The sequence below is a fragment of the Notolepis coatsorum genome, assembly GCF_963971535.1.
Source record: "Notolepis coatsorum genome assembly, chromosome: 5".
Taxonomy (NCBI): Eukaryota; Metazoa; Chordata; class Actinopteri; order Aulopiformes; family Paralepididae; genus Notolepis; species Notolepis coatsorum.
The window spans coordinates 122,529,817-122,554,199 of NC_140169.1; the positions used below are offsets into that span (position 1 = coordinate 122,529,817).

The following is a 24,383-nucleotide window of genomic DNA, read 5'->3' on the forward strand; positions in this document are numbered from 1 at the left end:
TCTCTCCGTCGCATAAAGGCTGGTTGGCAGTGTGCATAGAATAAGGCATAATACTCCAGTGCTCGCTCCGCAAGTCAGACTCGCACTGCTTGCACATAACGGAGTATCGAGAGAGGGTTCTATAGCAGAGGTCGCCAACCATGAGGTCGCGGACCGGTACCTGGCCGTGGATCATTTGGTACCGGGCCACAAAGAAAGAATAAAGTTGTTTAAAATTCTTCCGGGTATTTTATTTTGAAAAATTGCCACTCCCGCCCTCGCCTCAGTCCTGCGAATGTGATATCGGAAATGATCGGTATCGGTTTTCCAATTTTTTTTTTTTTACATTTATTTAACCTTTATTTACCCAGGCAAGCAAGTAAGAACAAATTCTGATTTTATTTATTGTCAAAAGTATGCATAATGTAGTGTTAATTCCACGACAAGAGATATGTAATGTTAATTACCTGAAATTATTCCATTTTATGGAGGGGGAAACCCTGCATATATCGGTATCGGTTGATATCGGTATCGGAAATTAAGAGTTGGACAATATCAGGAACAGGGATAAAATTGAACTTCAGTATAAACAGGCTGACTCTAGAGGTATGTGGCAGGGCCTCAGAACGATGACAGATTACAAAGGCACCTCCCTCAAGCTGAACAGTGACATCCAACTGGCAAATGATCTCAATACCTTCTATGCGAGGTTTGAGGCTGTGAATAACAACACCAGCCTACAAACCACTGCAATGGAGGGGGGGGGGGGGGGGCACTGCCGATGGAGACTCAGTGTTCAGGTTAACAGAACATGAGGTGAGGAGGACCTTTAAGAAAGTGAATATCAGGAAGGCAGCAGGACCGGACGGTATCCCCGGCCGCGTCCTAAAAGTCTGTGCCAACCAACTGGCCCTGGTATTCACAGACATATTTAACCTGTCCTTAGAACAGGCTGTCATCCCCACCTGTCTGAAGAAGTCCACCATTATCCCTGTACCCAACAAATCCAAGCCTGCTTGCCTCAACGACTACCGCCCTGTAGCTCCCACCTCCAAAATCAATTTTTTTTGGTCGATCCCGATCTTCGGAAAATCACGTGATCGGATCGGGACATCCCTAGTTTTAAGTACCTCGGAGTCCACATATCTGAGGACTTGACATGGACCACACACATTGACAGTGTTATCAAGAAGGCACGAAAACGCCTCTACTTCCTTAGGCGCTTAACACTTTCTTTGCCACGCTTATGTACATCATTATACCATCCTCTGCCAGCTCTATTTGTCTATGGAGAAGTTCCCCTTCTTTGCAGGGCTATAACTTTTTAAATTGTATTGCTAAATTGACATTACTATGGCCCATTCAACGTCAATTATCTATCGTTCAGGATGCAGGAACGTTATACTTTTTGATTCACATATTCATACTAAAATACGGTCTAAAGTATAAATATGTTTTTATCGTTTTCTGCAGAACGTGATTTATAGCCCTAAATGCATTATATTGATGATCAAATACAGTTTGATAGCGATCGGTGCCAGATAAAAAAATTCAAATGGACGTGCTTCTGGAACAGGGGTGGGCAATTATTTTTCCCGGGGGGCCGAATGAGCAACTGAAAATATGTTGGAGGGCCGGGCCAAAATTCCAAACTCAATTATGCATAATATACATTTTATTTCTATATAAAAAGCAGTAAATGGCATTGTTTTGACCCCTGGTAAGAGTGTATGTTATTATTTGGCAATTAAAAGGTGAGGTTAGCTTTCAAAAATATCATTTATTCAAATAGAATTTATTTCCAAAATGATAAACAAAATGTGAAACATTAATAACAAAGGGCATGTATGAAAAAGTGCTATACAAATAGTTATTATTTTGAGTTTCATATACTATTGAAACAAGGATTTTCTTAGCTTTCTAAAGACATCACATCATCTTATAGCCAAAATAAACAAGACATGAAAAGTGTCCCAGTAGCCTTTTTTACTCTACATGCCTATATTAAACATTTAATGTTTTCAGAACTGTGCAAAGAAAAGAAAAAGATCAAGTGTCCCATTTCACTTGTTATATTTCCACATTTTAGTGTTCTTCAGCTTTTTTTTTTTCTTTCATTCAGTGTGATAAATCCAGTCTCTGTTGAGCTTTAACAAGTCCATCAAAGTCAGGTTGCATGTCTGAGGTGGAGATGCGAAGCACAGCTGCCAGATGTTCATCAGTGAGAGAGGATCTGTACCTGGACTTGGTAAACGTCATGACTGAGAATGTCTGTTCACATATAGGTGGATCCAAAGAGAACCAACATCTTCTGAGCATGTCTCCTCATGTTTGGAAAGTTCTCCTCCTTGAGAGCAGAGTAGAACTCTAGCAGTGATGCTGACTTAAAGTGCTCTTTCAGTAGTGAATCAGACTGCAGGTCAATGAGTTCAAGCTGAACATCAGTGGGTGCACTATCAACACTGCAGGTAAAGGGAGAGGAAACCAGCTGCATTTCATCCTCAACCTTTTTGAAATCTTGAAAACGCCTTGAAAATTCATCATGCAGTGCTCCCAACATGGATGAGTACCTGTGCCGGTGATCAGCTGATGGTTTGACTTCTTTCAGGGTTTTCATGTGTTTGAGATTGTTGCTGCCTAGTTGCCTTGAAATTAATTGCAACTTTGTCATGAAGGCTTTCACATGGCTATGCATTTCATGAGCAAAAATGCCCTTGCCCTGCAGTTGTGTGTTCAGTAGGGATGGGTACCGTTCACATTTGAACCGATACAGTACCGGTACCTGTGAATCGATACCGGTACCCAGCGGTACCTTTTTTCTGTACTTTAGTCTCTAAAAATGTAATCTACCTACCTCAGTTGTGAAAAAAAAATCCAAACTTCAAATAACCACACCTTCGACCGTTTTCGGCTTGCCACGACTGCTTTGTTGTTGAATCAAGTCAAAGCCTAGGTAAGCGTATATTGTACGTGTGATCGTTGACATGAAAAGAAAAAAGTATAAAAAAAAAAAAAAAAAAAAAATCTTTATTTTTTTATTTTTTATTTTTTTTATTATTATCATGTAATCTTTCGCGGGCCGGTCAGAATCATCCCGCCGTACAATGCCCAGGTCTGTTCTAGAAGTTACTACTTATCATCTGATGTTGACCGGATGGGGGGGGGGGGGTCGTTTATAATTCCGTGGCCAACGTTAGATGATTCATGTAATGTGGGTGATATGATCATTAGAGCAGTTTGTATCGAACACGGTAAAAATAAACGCTGAAACTTACCCCAGTCTCCTCGGGCCATTGGGCGATGAGCAAAAATATTCCTATTATGGGATGTTGAAATATGCGATCCATCTCCAGGTTGTATAATAGTATATAAGTCCAAATCATGTTGTTTATCGAGTTATTGGTAACGGATTGCTATCCATTGTGTCGAGCTCGAGTCCCGGGACCTATAGCGAGTGATCGGACCGAATTTGGATGAGCACCAGTTTCCGTTTCCGGTTTCCGGTTTGGGCGATCCGCCGATCGGCCACCAGATGGCGCTCTTGAACCGTTGGAGAGTTGAGAGGGGATCAACAGTAGATCTCAAGTCTCCGCGGGAGAAATATGATTGCGATCACAGATTTTTGAAATATTGATCTCAATGACGTGTTACGGCGTCATTGGCAGAATTAGCATGGCGGGGAATGACGAGTTAAGGCGTCCTTGGCGATTAAAGTGTTAAGGAAGTTCAACGTGAGTCAGAAGATCCTCAAGAACTTCTACTCATGCACAACAGAGAGCATACTGACTGGCAATATCACCTCCTGGTTTGGGAATAGCACTGCACAAGACCGTAGCAGACTACAGAGTGGCCCCTTCAGCCGAACGCACAATTGGAGGTGGGCTTCCCACTCTCCAAGACATTTACAACAAGCGGTGCATGGGCAAGGCTAAGAGAATAATCAAAGACTCCAGCCACCCAAACAACTGCCTCTTTGAACTGCTGCGGTCAGGCAAGCACAGAGAGACTCAGAAGGAGCTTCTATCCCCAGGCCATCAGGATGCTCAATGAACAATAACAAACCATCAACACACCCACAGCACACACACTAGGGCCGTCTTAAATACTTCGAAGCTTCGTTCGATGGGCATGGGATTCGAATATGAAAAAAAAATCGATTATTTAATAAATAAAAATAAAATAAATAAAATAATTTTTTTTGTTTGCAAAATCAACTCTGCCTCTCTTTGTTAACTACAACAAGCAATGCTGTTTGTTATTTAAGATGAGATCGGACTCTGCACTGACAGATTTGTGTTCATTGTGCTGCTTTTATAAAGCCTCAAATGACGGCTTACAATTAGTGCTGTCATTGATTATTTTTTTTTACTAATTAATCTCACAATTTGCTGTAATTAATCTAGATTAAAAATAGCATTTTTCTACTTAAGACCGAAGCTTGTAACAGATATTTACTTGAGTAAAATCATGGAATTAATGTAAAATCAACACAAAGAAAGTATATTTAGATTCAAAGACTAATAGCTTTCTTTGAATAGTTTCTCTCGCAAAAAAAAGAACAAGCAAATATACTGCTGAAAGTTCAGAACATTGAAGATTTTTCACTCCATAGATTAATCTAGATTAATTTATTTTAATGCTTTAAATAATTTAAATTAATCTCCAAAATCAAAGCAATAATTTTGACAGCGCTACTTTTTTTTTTTTTTTTTTTTTTTTTTAATCCTCTCTTTCTCCAATTTTTTCTCTTTTTCTCCCCATCCCAATTTAGACGTTATGCCAATTCCACCCCTCCCCTACCTGGTCGTTGTGCGCATGTTCCCCCTACTGGTCAGTACAAGGGAACCCTGAAATCAACCGCATGCTTCCTCCGACACATGCAGAGACAGCCAGTGGCTCTCTTTTCACCTGGCAGCGAGGACTCTCATTGGTGAAGTGTAACGCTGCCTTCATCACTTCCTGCCTTCCGCTGAGCAGGCGCCCAGACCTGACCTGTAGGTGTCGCTGTCCACAACGCCAGATTACCACACACGACTTCCCTCCCCCTAACTCAGCCAAACGAGTTAGTATGACGGCCGGCCCAAGCCAGAGGCAATGCTGACTCCGGGAGTCGAGACCGCTCGGCTTACAATATTTCATGAAAGCAAAGTGTTTTGTTTGTCTAAGATTTCAAAAAGTTTAAACTTTACAGCACTGACAAAGTTGAACAAAGTGTTGTACAAGTCCCACAACATAAACAAATTAAAAATTATAATTCCTTTTTTTTTTTTAATCTCGAAGCTTCGAATTCAAATCGAATCTCGGCCCGAAGCTTCGAATTCCAAAAAAAGATTCGAAGGTCAGCCCTAACACACACACTCACTTTAAATAAACAACACACTGTAGCACCCACTTTAGACACTAACACACTTTATATTATTGGTAAGGAAATTGCACAGCATTCTCATTCCTTATTCCACCTCACCACCACAAGGTGGCACCACAAGCTAAGCTATACCTCACCATTGTTGTACCAGCTGCACATACTGTATATATAGGTATACTGAACAATTTTGTTGTTTACGTACTTGACTTCTTGACTTTCTATTTTATACTTATATTATACTTATTTTATACTATCTTGTTATTATCTAGCACACTCTCAGGAGCAAAACAGAAAGAAGCATTTCTTGCAAAGTATTCTGTATATCTGTATGACAACTAATAAAGAAACTTGAAACTTGGTCGGTAAAAAAGCCAATATCTAACATCCCTATTAATAAGACAGATTGAAAAGTATCTACCCGATTTGTACAAGTGATGGCTTATTTTGAAGGTATGAACCTGAACTTTCATATCATATAAAAAAGTATTGAAGATTGCTCAATAAGACCTAAAGTCTGTGCCTGGTCACATATTACTTATGGCTATAATATAACGTACATTATGTACCTTTTTACTGTGGTCGATTAGTACTATATTTACGTTTTCTAATGAGACCTTGTTGTGGCTGGAGATGAAGGGGGAGTGGGGTGTTAAGAAGACTATGGTTTTGATAATGGAGACCTGGTTAAAAAAAAATACAATCACTTTCTCCACAGTAAAGGCTTTGAAGCAGCAACGCACCAATACCACTTTGTCACCTTTGGTACCGAGTCGGATTCCTACACTCTCCAGCATTAACCATATTCACGCTACGGCCGTTTTGTGCTTATGTCGTGCTCCGGTTGGGATTCCCTTCCCCACTCGAGGGGGAACAGGGTGGAAAGGAATCCCAACCTGAGCAGGACATAAGAGCAAAGTGGACAAACACACAAGAAAAAAGCAAGTCACATTGCTTTGATTTCTGACATCTTACACATGGCTCTTCTTGGCATTGCCTGCTGTGGCTGTTTTGCTTTACTCTGTTTGTCTTACCATGTTTTAAACTTGTTGTATTTCTTTTACCCCCTGCCCACTATCCCTCAAAAGGCTGTGCCTTTTGCCAGGTCGCCATTGTAAATAAGAATGAGTTCTTAATGACTTACCTGGTTAAATAAAAAAGGTAAAAAAAAAGTTACTGCCAAAGCATTTGAAACACTTGTGACGCCACTCATACTTGCCTTCAAACACTTCTGGGGCCATCCATGCTGCACTTCCTTTGTTGTTGGTCATGTGTGTCTGAATGTCACACGCTGTCCCAAAGTCGCATATCTTCAGCACCGTACCACCGGCCACCAGCAATAGGCTGAAACAAAAGCAACAACAAACATTCCACGATAGGCAGACGAGTCGACGGTCTTAAAAGCTCAATGATCAATGAAGCCTCTGACTTGTACAATGACATTATGTACAAACATTATGCTCTTGTGTGATTATTACTAGTGGTAGACCGGTATGTGTTTTTAAAAGCCAATGCTGATAATGCAGGAGGCAGATATTCAATACCTTTCATTAAAACAGAATGTATGGCAAAAAAAGAAATCTGAAGGATGAATATAACTCAAATAAGCATACATTTAGAACTCTATGTGAAACTATGTAACCACTAGGCTTGGGGCAAAATTCCCCTACTGATGCTATTGCTTTAAAGGGGAACTCCAACATTTTGGGAAATTAGCTTATTTAACATCTTCCCTGGAGTTAGACAAGAAGATACATACTTTTTTGTCTCTGTGCGTGCATTGAGCTTTGGGAATAGACGCTCCGTTAGCATAGCTTAGCTTCATCACTGGAAGTGAGGCAGATCCGTAGCCTTACAGTGTATTGCAAGGTCTGACATTGACCAAACTTGATATGCATGACCTTGGTGGGCTCTAGGTCAACTCCTGAAAAGGGGGTCAATGTCAGACTTTGCAATCAAAAGTTAGGGGGCACACTGAAATTATGGCAAGGGTTATTAGCCCCCTAACTTTTGATTGCAAAGTCTGACATTGACCCCCTTTTCAGGAGTTGACCTAGAGCCCACCAAGGTCATGCATATCAAGTTTGGTCAATGTCAGACCTTGCAATACACTGTAAGGCACTGTAAGGCTACGGATCTGCCTCACTTCCAGTGATGAAGCTAAGCTATGCTAACGGAGCATCTATTCCCAAAGCTCAATGCACGCACAGAGACAAAAAAGTATGTATCTTCTTGTCTAACTCCAGGGAAGATGTTAAATAAGCTAATTTCCCAAAATGTTGGAGTTCCCCTTTAAGAAAAACTTGGACTTAGTGCTTGCTGTAAATTAAGACTTGACCACATCAGTGATCATCAGTGCATACAACTATCCCTGACTGCCTTTTTCACATCGGAAATGGTGTAGCGTTATCTGCGGCTTGATATTGTTGATATTATAATGCATTTTGTTTGCTTAAACCTTGACTAAACCTTCTCAGTTGGTGTTTATTCTGTTAGAATATATAGTATATTCGGGCGCCCTCGTGGCGCACCGCATAGTGCCTCGCACACCTACACGGCCGTCCCGGGTTTGCCTCCCGCTCCCGGCGATATTTGTCGCATGTCTTCCCCACATCTCCTTCCATTCTCCCTCTCCTCTATCGGTCATGCGTGACCAAAAAAGCTGTAAAAATGCTAAATAATAATAATAAAAAAATAAAAGAATATAGTATATTCAGTAGTTTGCGCCTTATGGAGTAGTTTGTTCCTATGGGTTACCGTATTTTATGCTGTGCAATTTGGAGAGCTAGGACGCTACCGTAGGAGGCTAGTCAGGCTACAGTAGGAGGGACAAGAGTTCAGCGTAAAAGTAAAAAGAAAAAAAAAGAAAAATATGAAACTGTCTTTTTCAACTGTATGGACATTATGTACTCAAAAGGTAACTGCCCTCATACAGTCTCGCCACTGTTGACTATCACGTTAGGATTATTATTATTTGTTAATGAGAGATGACATCTTTCCAAAGTCTTTTCCACTAAGTCAGACTACAGGCGGTAACGTCATATGGGTCAGAGTGTAGGCTCACATAATGTTACCTTGTTTTGATAGGCTTTTGATACAACAAGCAAGAGACTGACTATAGCACAAGATTCATAACAGGTGTTGAATATCGCTCTGTTATCAGGGACACATGTGGACCATTATCGTGGCCACATGCACGATACATAAACGATAATATCGCCCAAGCCTATTGACCACGTGGTGGTGGTCATAGTGCGTGCATGCATGCCCCAGTTCTTCCTAGGAACTCCAGGACAGATCACTAGGAAATGGAGCAGCTGGTCCAACTGACTGTTCTCACAGTCTAGGAGTCTTGCCTGGGGGGCGTCTCTCCCCCCGGAGTCTGCAGAGCAGCAGTACACATCCATCAGTAGGACCACTATGTAAAACACAACTCCTCACTTCAACACACAGAAACAGAATGGAAAAGTACAGAAGACAAGTAGCCAAGCATGACAGGAGTGTGACTAAAAGGGGAATAGTGTATTATGCCATATTGGGTCATAGCTAGTGATAAGACGGATTCATCATTCCGGCAGACCACACGCCCACATGGCCGATAGATGAAAATGATAACGCTCCGCCTTGTGTCAACAAATAAATCAATATTTTGGTTTTTATTTTCAATCAAATGTATTTTGTCCTATAAATTTGTTGGCAAAAAAAAAAAAAGGGGGTCTATTAAAAAAAGGAAGAGACATTATTGTGTAGCATTTGTTATTATCAGGCTAACTTGTTGTTTTTTATCAGATACAAAAAAAGAATCATATTGGTCATCGGCCAATTGAAAATCCCATATCGGTCAATCAGAGCACTGCTAGATAGCTTAACTAATAAAGTATATCACTGCAGTACAAGATGAGTTACACCAGGCAATAAATATCACAATATTTGGAAGGACTTTATATAAAACACTGTCATGAGCTTAGGTATGGAAAATCATGTTCAATACTCCAACCGATGTTCATCTATTTTATAGGTCGCTGTGCAGCAGAGTCACAGTACAGAGTAGCTTAACACTTTGAGTGCCAACGACGCTATATGTTGTTAGTTCATGCCGACCGTTGAGTGCCAGCGACGACAAAGCGTTTTTTTTTTTTTAGCTATTTGAATTCATATTTCATCAATCTAGTCTCACGTTAGTGCTGCAAACTCTTTCTGAGCTCCATTGGGAAAATACCGCCCCCTATCGTCTCTCCCTGTTGTACTGCACCCCATTGGATTAGACTGAATGAAATACATGGGAGGGGGGGGGGGAAATCCAGTTTCCTCATTTTACTTCTCCGGCAAGCCATCCGAAGAGATCCAAGTCATTGCCGAGCCGCAAAACAGCGTGGAATACATATTTCCAGTACCCAGCGCTGAATCAATAAACGCGATCGATATTTGGAATGGCGATCAGGAATTGGAATAATCTTTTTGGAGATATCAGCGTGTGCCATATGTGTGTGTGTGTGTGTGTGCGCTGATCAGGAAATGAGAGAATCGGTTTTTCAGCTCGCTTCTCTAGCGTGCATACGTACACATATACTATCGATAATCTAGCGTTTATTTTAAAACAATTGATAAATAGGCCGAAAAATGACAACGGTTTTTTGTGTATTCCAGAATATTCCAGTAAAGGACGTTTATCACAGAATCTTTATATTTTCCTGAAATTTTCAAGAAAACGAGGGTTTTTAAAAATGGTATAAAACGGAAATGAACTGATTAAAAAACAATACGTTTCGACAATTTTGACTGCAAACAAGTCATTGATAAGCGACAGCCAGATTAGACACATAGTTTATGCGTTCACAACACTATCATTGAAGTGGGTGGTGGCATTCAACGGGGGTAAGGCGCACTGCATGGCTGGTCATCAAAGTGTTAAGTTTCACTTTCACTGAGGGTAGATTTAACTTTCCGTGAAGGAGAGAAAGGAGGCTCTAGGACGCGTGAACACTTAAGGTAACCTACTTGCGTTCAGCGTTTCGTTCCGTGTTTCTCTGATTGGCCACGACGCCCACGTGACCACGCCTAGCACGCCCCCGCGGCAGAGCGCTCTCCTTCGCGAATACGCTCGTTCAGAACGCAAGCCGCCATCTTTAATGTGTGAATGAATGAATGAATGAAAACTTTATTTAACAGATTGCAGAATGGGTACAATACAGTACGGCTCAATACACACAATTGTTAAGGGGATGCAGACCTGAGAAAGACGTTGGTCTTGTTTACATCAGGGTCCCCCATTTCACATGTCACATACTGTAGGTCGCATAGGTAATATTAATAGGTTGCCGCGGCATTATGCATTCGTAATCCCCCTACATAATAACCACGCAGGTTAATCAAGCAACGCTCGCGCAATACCTAGCTTAATAATAAGTAGGCAATTGGCACAAGTGTAAATTATACATTCGTCACTCAGTTTTAATATCGACGGATAGCTCAACTCGTTCGTCAGCTTGTTGTAGAGCCTATGGTCAGTCGGTGACAAGTTCGAATCACTTCAATTATTATTTTTTATTTTTTTACATTTAATTAATTTATCATCTCTCTATATAAATGTAACTAGCTATTCATATCAATCGAAATAACGTTCATCTCCGATATTTAAACATGGTCCCCAAAATGTTGTTTAAAAAATATAATTTAATATATAATATAATATAATAATTTGTGCTTCACCTCCACTGATGTACAGTGTTGTTACGCGAAATAACGTTATGAATAAAAACGCGAAATAACATTATATAACGTTGCGTTACAATGTACAGTTTCTAGTTAATCAGTAAGAGTGTACTGTACATACAGAGTTAAGAGTGTACTGTACATACAGAGTTAAGAGTGTACTGTACATACAGAGTTAAAAGTGTACTGTACATACAGAGTTAAGAGTGTACTGTACATACAGAGTTAAGTGTGTACTGTACATACAGAGTGCACTGTACAATACATATAGTTAAGTGTACTGTACATACATAATTAAGTGTGTACTGTACATACAGAGTTAAGTGTACTGTACTGTACAATACAGAGTTAAGTGTGTACTGTACATACAGAGTTAAGTGTACTGTACAATACAGAGTTAAGTGTGTACTGTACATCCCCAACGCTGCAACACCCCCATTCCTCCCAGGTGTCAGGCTCCTCATTCGCTTCCATTCATTTTGGGGACCATGTTTAAATATCGGAGATGAACGTTCTTTCGATTGATATGAATAGCTAGTTACGTTTATATAGAGATGATAAATTAATTAAACGTAAAAAGAAAAAAAATTGAAGTGATTCGAACCATAGGCTCTATAGCAAGCTGACGAACGAGTTGAGCTATCCGTCGATATTAAAACTGAGTGACGAATGTATAATTTACACTTGTGCCAATTGCCTACTTATTATTAAGATAGGTATTGCGCGAGCGTTGCTTGATTAACCTGCATGGTTATTATGTAGGGGGGATTACGAATGCATAATGCCGCAGCAACCTATTAATATTACCTATGCGACCTACAGTATGGCACACATTACATTTCCGCGAGGGACCTCTGCCGCTCGTACCGCGCTGCAACACACAGGAGCGGCAGGCGGCAATAAGGGGGCGGGCTAGCGCGCGGTCACGTCGGCGTCGTGGCCAATCAGAGAAACGCTGAACGCACGTAGGTTACCTTAAGTGTTCACGCCTCTAGGACAGGCAGAACATTTTGAAATATTTCTGATTAAATCCTGCAGAAGCTCGACTGGAGAGGAGCTGAAGACCAGTCCAGACCAGCAACAGTATGTTTGCGTGATGCGCTAAATAAGGCTGCAGCTACATTGATCTGTCATTGATCCGTCAATGAAAGGATATAAAATATATGTAAGGCATTACTGTCCTTTGGTTTATTTTTCAATTAGAACATAATGTCAACCCTGTCCAACAAATGGATACTAATTATTGAAAATGAATTAAAAACAGACTTAGATGTAACAGATCAATGTAGCCGAATAACGTTAAAGATCAAAGTAAGCATTCTACAGATATTGAGCGTAATTTTGTATGGCATGCCCGGAGTCACCATTAATACCAGTGTTCTCATGAGTTTATTAGTCATGAGAAATTTCACATCACCGCGGCAACCCTAGTGCATGGTAGTCTTGCATAGCCAGACCTCTTTCCACATTACGTTAGTGCTTTGCCAGTGCAAGAGACATGTCACTGCGAACTAGGGGTAAGACTAGGGGAAAGACTAGGGGTTGTTTGTATTTCTCAAAACACACTCAAATCACAATTGCCTGGGGCGGTGCTAAGCACAAAATGCAACTTATTACAAAATAGCATCAGGAGAGAACGTGATTTTTGTTAAAGTTTCCCATCATGAGTAGCTTGCTAGCTCAAAGACTTGTTGTTGTTCATCCTGGAGATGGGTCTTTTGGTAAACAAAGAACCAGTGATCGGATAATGGAAATTGCTGTTTTGTTGGTGGAAGTAGCCTGTGCCAATGAGGACAGCGGTGGCCTAAAGGTTTGAGAATCAGGCTTGTGACCGGAAAGTCACCGGTTCGACAGGAAGTGAATGAGAAACGCTCTCCCATCACTCAATACAAACCACTGGAGTGCCCTTGAGCAAGGCTGTGGTTGTACTGGGCAGCTCCCGGGTGTGAATGTGTGTAACTGTCTTAGTGTAAAGCGGGGCATTGCTGAAAAAGAGCATTTGTGCTCAGCGAACCTATCCTGGCTAAATAAAAGTTAAAAATAAATTAATAAATAGAAAAGGAGGGAGGTTTATATGGGCTGTCAATATCCTGAAATTCAGGCTATCTGCGTGGTGAAGACAAAGACAGAAGACAGGAGCCAGTGTGAGGAGAGGAGGAGCATACTTGGGGGGCTTGAGGTCCCTGTGAATGAGAGCCTTTGGTTTCATGCCATGGAGATAGGCCACGCCCTGGGAACACTGTAGGCACCAGCTCATGGCATGGGAGGCGGTGTAAAAGGGGAGGGGCTCAGCACCATGCAGCACTGTGGACAGAGAACATACACACACACACACACACACACAGTCACTCGCTACCACAGAACACTACAGAGATGAAAACAGAAGCACTGACAATAAACTGACACAGTGACTACTAGGGATGCACCCATGCCACTCTTTAGGTGTAAGACGGTACCGACGCAAGAGTGCTGAGCTTTTAAAAAGGAAGGGAGCACCTCAATATAACAAACATCTCATTTAATGGAGCCTTAGGTGAATATATACACATGTCAGCTCTCCCTATTGGAAATAGCAACACTGTGTGTGGATATTTCCACTTTCCACTATGTCAAAATGACACCGTGAATCTTGGGAGCGGTTATTTAGAAAACAACAACTGTAAGAGGGTGGGTTGCAGTGTGCCTCTCCCCTCAGGGGCGATGGTTGCTTCCTAATGGGGATAGGTACAAAACTAAGAACTGTGGTTGTCGTTGAAGCCTAGCCTATCAGCCAGTTAGCTAGCTCTTGGGGATGTTTTGAGTGGGGAGAGGATAAAAGCCCTGAACTAAGACCGAGCACCCGTCGGGATGCTTTTAACGTATGCGTACTACAGTCATATACCCACTTTGTGACTGTAACGTTACTAGAGCTAGCCACAATAGACCCATTTGACTGTAATTGGGAAAGACAAGATACATAGCATGCTAGTCGCTAACGTTACCACTCGGTTCCAATGCTGTGTTGTATCAAATGGAACATAAAATAAAATCACCATAGCATCAGCAGGTCAGAAGCCAAGCTATCTACCTAGCCACTAGCATGCTAATGAAATAGACCTATTTGATTGCAGTTAGCGATGTTTATGGGTTTATGTTCCAATTGATACAACACAGCATCGGATACCCCCAAGTTAGGAACCCTTACAGTAACATTCAGAAATCTACACACACACACACACACCTAGATTCTCACACCTAGATTCTCTTCACTGATTTCATCATAAGATCAAATCCAACCAGACAGTGAATAATTTTCATAATTCACAAATTAACTGAATCACTTCAAAGTTATGATGTCATAGCTCCAGTGTGTAACTTTGACAGAGATTCAGTAACAATGAAGGAAGCAATAATGCAGGACACAGTCCAATATTTTGGGACAATATGCAGGTAGGTCACTATGCATTGACATTACAAGAACTGGACAAAAGGCTAAACATGCGAGCACTGGGAAACCCAAATGAAGGGAGCTTATTCTTGTGTCTTCCCAGGATCATTCCATTTGTTTTACAAATAGTTGCATGGACCCATGTACTACCATTTGTAGTAGTCGTGTCTTATTAAGTACAACATCCTGAAGACTCACCATTGTACAAAGACCCGCCTTCTGCATATTCCATGACCAGGCAGACCTATGCAGAGAATAAGACATGAATAAGGAATCAGACTCAGAGGCTCACCGAAGACACAAACGAAGTGGTAGCAGGAGTATATAAAATGGAGGACCCTTATGTAAATAAGACGAAAGTCTTTTTCTGGTCTTCATCCTCTTAGCAGTTGTTAGTATTGAGCTGTACTGTACCCATTCTGCAATCTGTTAATACAGTTTTCAATCAAATCAATCAATCAATGAGATCTAGGCTACATCAAGATAGGTATAATATATAGCCTTGCTGAGGAGAGCAACTCGTTACCAGAATTCATTAGGCAAAACAGCCACAATAAACACAGACGGCGCAGTCGACTTACTGGATTATTGCAAGAGCCATACAATTTAACTATGTTGGGATGATTCACTCGTGAAAGCTGCCGTAGCTGAGGAACAAAGAACAATCGATCAGCACCACCGGTACCCAAATTCTAAGTCATGTGACACATCTAGGAGGTAATCTGCCCTTATAATGTGGAGAAGTAACCTTGAATAAAACAAACATTAGAAAAGGTCTTGTCTGTGTAACTCGTAAACATTAGGTGTAAGTGATGACATCATAGTAGTAAGTAGCTGATTAAAGAGGAAAAGAGAAATACCTCAACAATAAAGGCTTTCCTTTCAGATTCACTCTCGATAGTCTTGATGGCCACGTCTTTGCCTTTCCATTTGGCCTTGCAAACAACACCAAAGGCGCCTCTTCCCACCACCTGAAAACGAGAAGGATGTCACTAGCTAATAGAGGGCTTGCACAGAATGTTCATGTAGCTCTCCATCTTCCAACATGGCTGCCTGTAACATAGCAACCATAGTTTTGTACAATGGAAGAGACAACAGTTCATGTGCAAAACAATGATTGGATACCCATGTACATGTCAAAATACTTCCTAAAGGTCAGTGAAGTCCATGACCACAACACCAGAGGGAGTTCCACAAATCATGTTCAACCCAGATCCGGCTCAAACAAGGGACTAAACACGTTTTGCAATTATGCCACAATAATGTGGAATGCCCTACCCACAGCCGTAAAGGAATGTGAATCCCTACCCTCCTTCAATACCGCTCTCAAAGAGCACCTATGGTTGGTTGCAATTAGAAACTGGCCCCGGTAAATGCCAAAATCTCTTTTTCTTACACAGTACAGTACTGTATATTTGTATGTCTTGTATGTCATAAATGTCTTGATGAATTGAAAATGGAGGACCCTTATGTAAACAAGACAAAAGTCTTTTTCTGGTCTGCATCCTCTTAGCCGTACTGTATTGTACCCATTCTGCAATCTGTTTTCAATCAATCAAAGCCATGTGTTGATATATGGGAAATATGTCATATTACTGGATCTTGTAAACAAGTCACAGTAGATCACTAATATCATGCTTTTCCAGTGTCACAGAAATTAGGCATTTTCTTTTGAAAGTGGTTATCAAGCAGCCATACTGGAAGAAAGAGAACTACACTAATATTCTGTTTAAGGCCTCTATTGTTGGTAAATACGGATGACTTAAGTTGTATTCCATAATATTACCAAAATAGCAATGTTGACTTTATTTGAAAAGCAGTGTTGAACTGTACAACTGACTGACACCTGACAATAATGGCTCATATAAGATAGGGATATATATTATCATTTGAGGCATAACAACCTACCTCTTCGACATCAATGTCCACATAATCGATTTCCTCAAAGGGATATCCAGGAGGTGTTTCCAGCATGTCGGCGGATGGCAATGTTGCAAGAGACATTACTAGCTATAGCTAGTAACTCACTAAAGAAGTGAAGTCAAAACAAAGAATACGACTTACGTTAGACTTGATGGCACGTCATGGCAAAAGATGCTTGGGGGAAAAACAAGCTTTCCTAACGCACTGCAGTTGCACTTCATTAATGTTCAGTAGTTGAGCGACATTAACGGTAAGCCTCTACATCTCAGACAGGCTAGTTACGTTGAAAACTTAGTGTGATCACGAGCTGTCAAGTTATAGCGTAACTTAGCCATACAGCTGGTGTAACGTTAGCTAGTCGTCATTAGCTACTGTGCTAACGCGCAAACAAGAGGTGGATTGCTTGTCTGTCAATTAGAAGTGTTTGCCATGTTACCAATATGGACAAGCATTGACCAACATTCAAAACAATCAGCTGTCTTTTGCTAACTAGCAACAGACTTTACTCAAGGCCTCTGCTGTGTTCGCTAACGTTAGCTAAACATCTTCATGCTATTCGACTGGCCTCCTAGCCAGTTAGCTTCTTCAAACCAACCCGTCGTAGTAGACTGTCCACCAGCGCAGGGTCTCTCTGGACATGGGGCTATTTTCCACTTTTCATGTACAAAATATTGAAAAAAGTGTCCAATTTCCAACAGTGCCTTTTTCTAACCATATGACAGACAGACATAACTTTTCGACAAGCGATCTCACTGCTCTTCCATTAAACTAGTCTTGCTAGTTTGCTGTGTATTTTGATTCTCCGCAGGACTAGGAGCAGCTCCATCAGGAAGTGTGTGCTCACTGCATCCTGTCCCTCCAGCGGTGTGGACCCAAACAACACCACATCAACTGGGGAGGGGGGGGGGGGGGTACTCATTGGGTATTAGTATTAGGAATTAAGAATAATTTCATGAATTATCTCTTTTTTGTTAGTTTTTTTTTAAGTTATGGCCGAATATTGTGCAATAAATGCATTATGTTGAAAAAATGCACAATGATGAAATTGGCACATGCACGCACGTATGCACGCACACACACACACACACACACACACACACACACACACACACACACACACACACACACACACACACACACACACACACACACACACACACACACACACATTTTAGGCCACTTTTGGGGACATCATTGACTTACATGCATGCCTTTTTAAGCTAGACCCACCACACACGCACGCACACACGCACACGCACGCACCCAAATTAGGGCTTGGGGGTATACCATATTTTAAGGTATAGCCTACCATCATGCAAATGTATGCATTTGTACAACCCTGTAGTCACCAATATATTATGCAATTCCATACATGCACATGGCAACAGTATGGACATTGAATAAGAAAATACTATTTTAATACTGATTGATTGATTGATTGAAAAGTTTATTAACAGATTGCAGAATGGGTACAGTACAGTACAGCTCAATACATACAATTGTTAAGAGGATGCAGACCTGAGAAAGACTTTCGTCTTGTTTCCATCAGGGTCCCCCATTTTCAATTCATCATATGACACACATACAGATAGGCGGTGCTGCTGCATCTATACATTTATGACATACCAGATTTTCAAATACAGTACTATTTGTGATACTAAAAAAAATCCAGAAAAAGAGTGTATATACATTTGACATAGAAACTGTGCATTGGAGGAGGTTGGGTAGGTGGGGTGGGGCTGTACATTGGAGGTGGGGGGGGGGGGGGGGGGGGGGGCGGGTTGGGTAGGGGGGGACGACACTGTACATTGGAATACTGACATACATTTGACATAGAAACTGTACATTGGAGGAGGTTGGGTAGGTGGGGTGGGGTTGGGTGGGGCTGTACATTGGAGGTGGGGGGTGGGGGGGGGGGGGGGTAGGGGGGGGCACTGTACATTGGAATACTGACAAAGCCATGCTTGGTCTTTATTGTACAACTGGGTTAGGACATTTGTAGCTGCCAGTTTCAAATTGCAGTCTCCCGTAGGTGTTCTTTGAGAGTGTTTTTGAAGGTGGGTAGTGATTCACATTCCTTTACAGCTTTGGGTAGGGCGTTCCACATTGATGTGGCATAATTTGCTAAACGTGTTTAGTCCCTTGTTTGAGCCGAATCTGGGTTTTACATGATTTGTGGAGCTCCCTCTGGTACTGTGGTACCAATAAAACAATGGTATTCGATTAGATTCAGATTAGATTAGATTAAGTCAAGTCAAATCAAGTCAGTTTTATTTGTATAGCACGTTTACAAATGACTAACAGCCAAACCAAAGTGCTTCACAACATGATAAAAAACACATACAATGCAATAAAAATACACTAGAAAAGAGGTAGAGTACAGTACATATAGGAAAGCAAGGGCAAAGTGCAATAAAAGAGACAAGAAAATTTGATAAAAAATGCAGAGTGACAGCTGACGTCATGTATAGATGCTGGGCTAGCTCTGGTCAAAGGCCAGGGAGAAGAGATGTGTTTTGAGCAAGGATTTAAAAACCTCCAGGCTCTGGGCAGATCTTATGTGGAGGGGGAGGTTGTTCCAGAGTCTGGGGGCAGCAGCAGCAAAGGCTCTATCTCCCCTGGTTTTTAGCCTGGTCGCGTGTGGCTTTTTCCCAATCCAACAGTGCAAAAATGCGGAAGCATTCGTCACCGCACGCCACTACGGTAAAGCGCCTTTCTTTTCAGGCCCGCTTTGGGAGCTGTCGCGCGGAAATAGGCTGTCTATTGCCATTCTCTTTGACAAACTCTAACCTTAACCAGCTCCTTAACAGCGCCTAAACTTAACCGTTCTAACCTTAACCAACTCCGAAACAATGCCTAACCTTAACCTTAACCTTAACCATGCCTAACCTTAACCATAGAAAGAATATTGCCATTCTCTTTGACAAACTCTAACCTTAACCAGCTCCTTAACAGCGCCTAAACTTAACCGTTCTAACCTTAACCAACTCCGAAACAATGCCTAACCTTAACCTTAACCATGCCTAACCTTAACCGGCGAAAGAATACACGTTAAAAAAAAATCACGTTAAAAAAAATATATTTGACGGGATTCGAACTCACCAGCAACTAGCTGTAGGATCCACAGCCATGGCGTCTTGCCAATTGAGCTATTTCTGGATACTGAATTTGGGGCGGTGACTTATATATATTGTTAAGGCGGGATCTCATGCGCATGCGCGAGCACCTCGCGAGCACCTCGCGAGCACGCCGGCGCACGCACGCACCTGAGCGAGCACGCCGCCGCTGGGCGCTGCATGAAGGAAAATGAAAGGCACATTACCGCACGCCACTACGGTACCTCCGGTGACGAATGCGGAAGCATTTTTGCACTGTTGGATTGGGAAGAAGCAACAGGCAGCCTGGTCCTAGGCACCTCCAGCAGCAGCTGGTCAGCAGACCTTAAGGCTCTGGATGGGGTGGGGTGATGTAGGAGCTCAGCTAGGTACGGTGGAGCCAGCCCGTGTAGTGCTTTAAAAACAGTCAGTAAAAGTTTAAAATCAATACGGAAACGGACGGGGAGCCAGTGGAGAGAAGCCAGAACTGGTGTAATGTGGTCACGTTTCCTGGTACCGGAAAGCAGGAGGGCAGCCGCATTTTGTACCAGTTGCAGGCGACGAAGCAGCAACTGGTCAATGCCGATATACAACGCATTGCAGTAATCCAGTCGGGTCGAGATAAAGGCATGGATCACCCTCTCCAGATCCTTCTGGGAGAGGTATGGTTTGGTCTTGGCTAGGAGTCTGAGGTGGAAAAACCTAGTTTTGACCACCGAACTAACCTGCTTATCAAATTTAAAATTTCTGTCGAAGATTACTCCGAGGTTTCTGACAGAGGAGCGGATATTTGAGCCCAGGGGGCCTAGGGCAATGGCTGTAGGGTCAGGTGAATCATTACTAAATAAAATTATCTCTGTTTTGCGCTCATTTAAGTTGAGAAAGTTTTAACTCATCCATAATTTAATATCAGCCAGGCAATCTAGCAGTGGTTGTAATGTGACCTTGCCTTTTGCTTGTAAGGGTAGATATATCTGCACATCGTCGGCAAAACAATGGAAGGACATGTTGTGCTTTGCAATGATTGAGCCTAAGGGCAACATAAAAAGAGGATGGGGCCCAGTATCGACCCCTGGGGCACCCCACAGGTAAGTGGGGCCGCTGAAGAGAAGAATTCTCCAAGCTGGACTGAGAAGCTCCGGTCAGTCAGGTAGGACTTGAACCAGCTTAGGGCGACGCCTGTGATGCCAACATGTTTTTCCAGGCGTGACAGTAGGACAGTGTGGTCTATAGTGTCACCTTGTTCTGGCGGAAACGTAGCAACACGCCTAGTAGAGAGGGGCCGAGTGTTGGGCCGGGCAAGAGCTCTTTATTCAGATTTTGTGATCCGATCTGGTAGCTGCAGTTAAACACAATACGATCCTTGCCGTTGTGGTGGACCTTGTGGTGCGGCACGTACCATGATTCGGTCGTCTGATCGGCCTCTTTAATGTCAATTCTCTTTATGTGTCCCGCTGTGATTAGCTTGTCAATCTCAGCGCGGTACACAGTAGCTTGAGCGGGGTCTCTGGCTAGGCGCCGCTCTGTGTTCAGTAGATACCGCTCCATCGCTTCTTTTGGGGCGTGGAAGGTAGGCATACCCTCTCGCCTCAGGAGTGGAGTTGCGTATCTCATCACTCCGTTGACTTTGACTCTCTTTGTCCCCTGCTCGAGGAGGGCTATGGCGTAGATGTCTTCCTTGGAACGAATGTGTTTCTTTTCGTTCTTAAAGGGCATTGTCTCTAGTGTCCATAGCCTCTCGACGTGCTGTAAGAGGGCGGTGTCTTCTTCTGTCACTCTGGAGTGGAGGCAGCGAGTGGCTGCTGTTCGGTTGGGAGACCTGGAGAGGGGGCCTTGTAGTGTCCATCCTAGGCGGGTCTCGACTGCTGCTGGACAGCCTCTGGGCCCAGTGTGGACCCGGTCCATCGGGACGATGAGGTGTGCGTGGTCGGATCCTATGAGCAGGGTCGGGGTGGCGCCGTCTATGAGCGGTATAGGTAGTTGACGCAGGTGCACGTATTTGTCCATCAGCTTGGCGATGGGGTAGGTGTACCGCGACAGGCCTATGTCTTGGCTGGTGAAAGCGTTAGTGATCCTATACCGTCTCTCTGGCTGCCCGCCTGCTGCGATAGTGAAGGAGACGTTCTCACCCTTGATCGTCTTCAGGTCTCTTCTTATAGTCCGAATCGTCATCGTTTCTTCGCTCCCCCGCAGCCCCAGCTGGGCCGCAGCGGATGCGAGGAGGAGGGTATTTTCTGACCCGTCGTCAAGGACGGCGTAGGTGTCCATGACCTTGTCCTCGTAGCTTAATGTTACGCGGACCACCTTCAAGAGCACCCGGGCGCCCCGCTGCTGGCGGGGTCAATGTACATGACGCTTGCTTTGGTGCTGCTTGAGGGTGCGGGCTTTCTTCTGTTACTGTCATGTAAGACGTCCAAGTGGGCTCCGTCACACCGACTACACCTCTTCTTTAAGCGGCACTCGGCTGCCATGTGACATGCGCGCACAGCGGTAACAGCGGCGGTTGGACTTTATCCATTGACTCACCTCGTCGGCGGTCATCTTCTTGAACGTGTCACAGTGTGACAGCCAGTGTTCCTTTTCGCAGTACTGGCATACAATCTTCCACTTCTCTTTTGTCGAGGGGGTGCTGTGGTTCTTGTTACGCGGTACTGATTCGGCTTGGTGCATGACGGTCACCAGCCTCCGGTTATCGTTTGATCTCCTAGGTCCCTCTCTGGGGCTTGGTCCACTCTGCACGAACGTATCCAGTCGTAGGCTGCTGACTTCTCTCGCCAGGAAGTCGGCCAGGTCTAGGAGGGATGGCTCGGGACCGCTGGGATCACGGTGGTCTCTTTGCCGCCTGAAGCGCTCTTGTCGGGCGGGCGGGAGCTTCTCTAATATCCTCTCAACATTAGAGTTCGCGTACAGTTCGTGCCTACCCTTTTCCTTTTGTGCCCCCAGCATCCCTACCAGGGATTGTACCTTGATAGAGAGGTCATCCAATGAGCAATTGTCTGTGGCTGGGGGTAGACGGTCAATATTCCTTATCTCTTGTATTACGTAGTCCCATATGCGTCCATAACGTTGGTCGAGGGCTACCAGAGCCGCGGTGTATGGGGTACTTGAGTTGGAATATGCCAGCGCTATATTATGCGCTCTGGGCACCTTCAGGTGCTTGAGTAGGATAGCATACTTGTACGTTTCATCGGGGACATCGGACATCATTGTCTCTAAGCACATTCGTAGTTCTGTGTACTGTGCTCTGTCCTCGTGTGTGAAATCCGGGAACGTCGGTGTGCCAAGGTACGATGCCATGGATGGCTGGCACATCGGTGAGCGCTGGGGGAGAGGCCTCCTAGGCGAGTCTCCCCTTACGTGTCGTTGTGGGCTGGTACCTGGTGGGTACCAAGGCCCGGGTACCCAGGTGCTGTTCCTCGGGGCTGGTCGTGCGTCAAACTCACCCTTGAGTTGAGTCGGGGGTCTGTAACGCAGGGCCTCGGGGGTAAAGTCTGGGCTGTACTGGACCTCCTGGTCCTGTGGAGTACGATGCTGCTGGTGGGCTTGACCTTCCTCCTCTTCCTCTTCTTCTTCCTCTGCTAGGTCTTCTAGATCCTGCAATCGTCTATTTAGTCTCTCGGCGGCGTAGGCCGGTTCTTCCCTGTTGCTAGGTCTCGCATGGACCGGTCGGGGAGGGGGTTCGGAGACGTGTATAGGCTCTTTCTGTTGGCCGGGCTCCGGGTCGCTTGATCGGGTAGGGGAGGGTGCCCTAGACCCTTGTCTTGACGAGGCCCTGGAGCTCCGTGCGGAGGGAGGGGGAGTCGCCCTGGCAATCAGTTGCTCCATTATCTGCGCTTGTAATCGGTCGCGCTCGGCTTCGCGCTTGATGTGAGCGAGGTCGCGCTCTGCTTCGCGCTGGGCTTGGGCTGCGTCGCGCTGTGCATTGGCGGCTTCGCGCTGTGCATCGGCGGCGGCGCGCTGGGCTTCGGCGCGGTCTCTTTCAATATTCTCTTCCGTCTGGAGGCGTCTGGTCTCCAGGCGTATGCGGTCGTCTTCACTCCTTTGCTGCGCCTGGAAGCGCTCTCGCTGGGTCGCAGAGTGTTCGCGTTCACTAAGGGCTTGCGCTTGGAGTTGCGCGTGGAAGCGTTCTCTTTGGTCTGCAGATTGTTCGCGCTCACTCAGTTGTTGAGCCTGCAGGCGGTCTCTTTCCATTGTAGAGTGTTCGCGCTCACTTTGGTGTTGCGCTCGGAGGCGCTCTTGTTCCATGGAAGAATGTTCACGCTCGCTAAGCGTCTGTGCTTGGAGTCGATCGCGTTCAGTGGAGGCTGCCAGGGTGGCGATAAATGCCTGCGCCAGCATCTTGTCCGCCTCGCTGGGGGAAGACACTGATGGAGGTGATCGGCTTCTGGCAGTGCTCGTTGGAGATCCGTTCTCCTGTCGCGCTCCGAGGAGGTCCATCTCCTGGGTGCGCGTCTCTTCTGGTGGTGGGTCGGGTTCCGTCCCTGGAGCGCTTTCTTTATCCTGGAGCTCTCCGGGGACTATCCCGTTGACGTTGTCGGGGGGTAAAGTCATGTCATGTCCCTCCTGGTCCCCCCCGTGAGCTTGGTCAGTTACGTTAGAACCCACTAGGGTCTCTACTGGCAGGGTCGCCTGGTCGGTAGGGTTTGACATACTTTTACTATCCGCTTTTTCCGCGTTTAACGTCTGTATAAAGCTAGGTAGTAGACTGGCAGCGTAGTCCTCTAGGTAAGGAGGTGGCTGCCGTCTGCGCTGCGGGCGATCTAGCTTAGGAGAACCGTTTGTGGAGTGTTCATCGCTGGCCATGTCAATATTAATATTATATTAATATTACGCTAATTACCATCCGGCTCGAAGGACCAATTGTAACTGAGGGGTACAATTCCCT

At 44.1% G+C, this 24,383-nt stretch overlaps 1 protein-coding gene across 2 annotated transcripts in view; it reads right to left on the reverse strand.

Annotated features, from left to right (window-relative positions):
* Positions 1-17,219, reverse strand: part of map3k7 (mitogen-activated protein kinase kinase kinase 7) — a 45,019-nt gene extending 27,800 nt beyond the window's left edge. For both annotated transcript variants that reach the window (XM_084315004.1, XM_084315003.1), the window contains exons 1-7: positions 16,999-17,219; positions 16,389-16,507; positions 15,341-15,451; positions 15,062-15,127; positions 14,679-14,724; positions 13,219-13,357; positions 6,557-6,685 (exon numbers count right to left, since the gene is read on the reverse strand). In XM_084315004.1, the coding sequence (XP_084171130.1) occupies positions 6,557-6,685; positions 13,219-13,357; positions 14,679-14,724; positions 15,062-15,127; positions 15,341-15,451; positions 16,389-16,484 (587 nt within the window). In that variant the 5' untranslated portion in view covers positions 16,485-16,507; positions 16,999-17,219. The remainder of the gene's footprint in view (positions 1-6,556; positions 6,686-13,218; positions 13,358-14,678; positions 14,725-15,061; positions 15,128-15,340; positions 15,452-16,388; positions 16,508-16,998) is intronic.
* Positions 17,220-24,383: the final 7,164 nt, after the last annotated feature.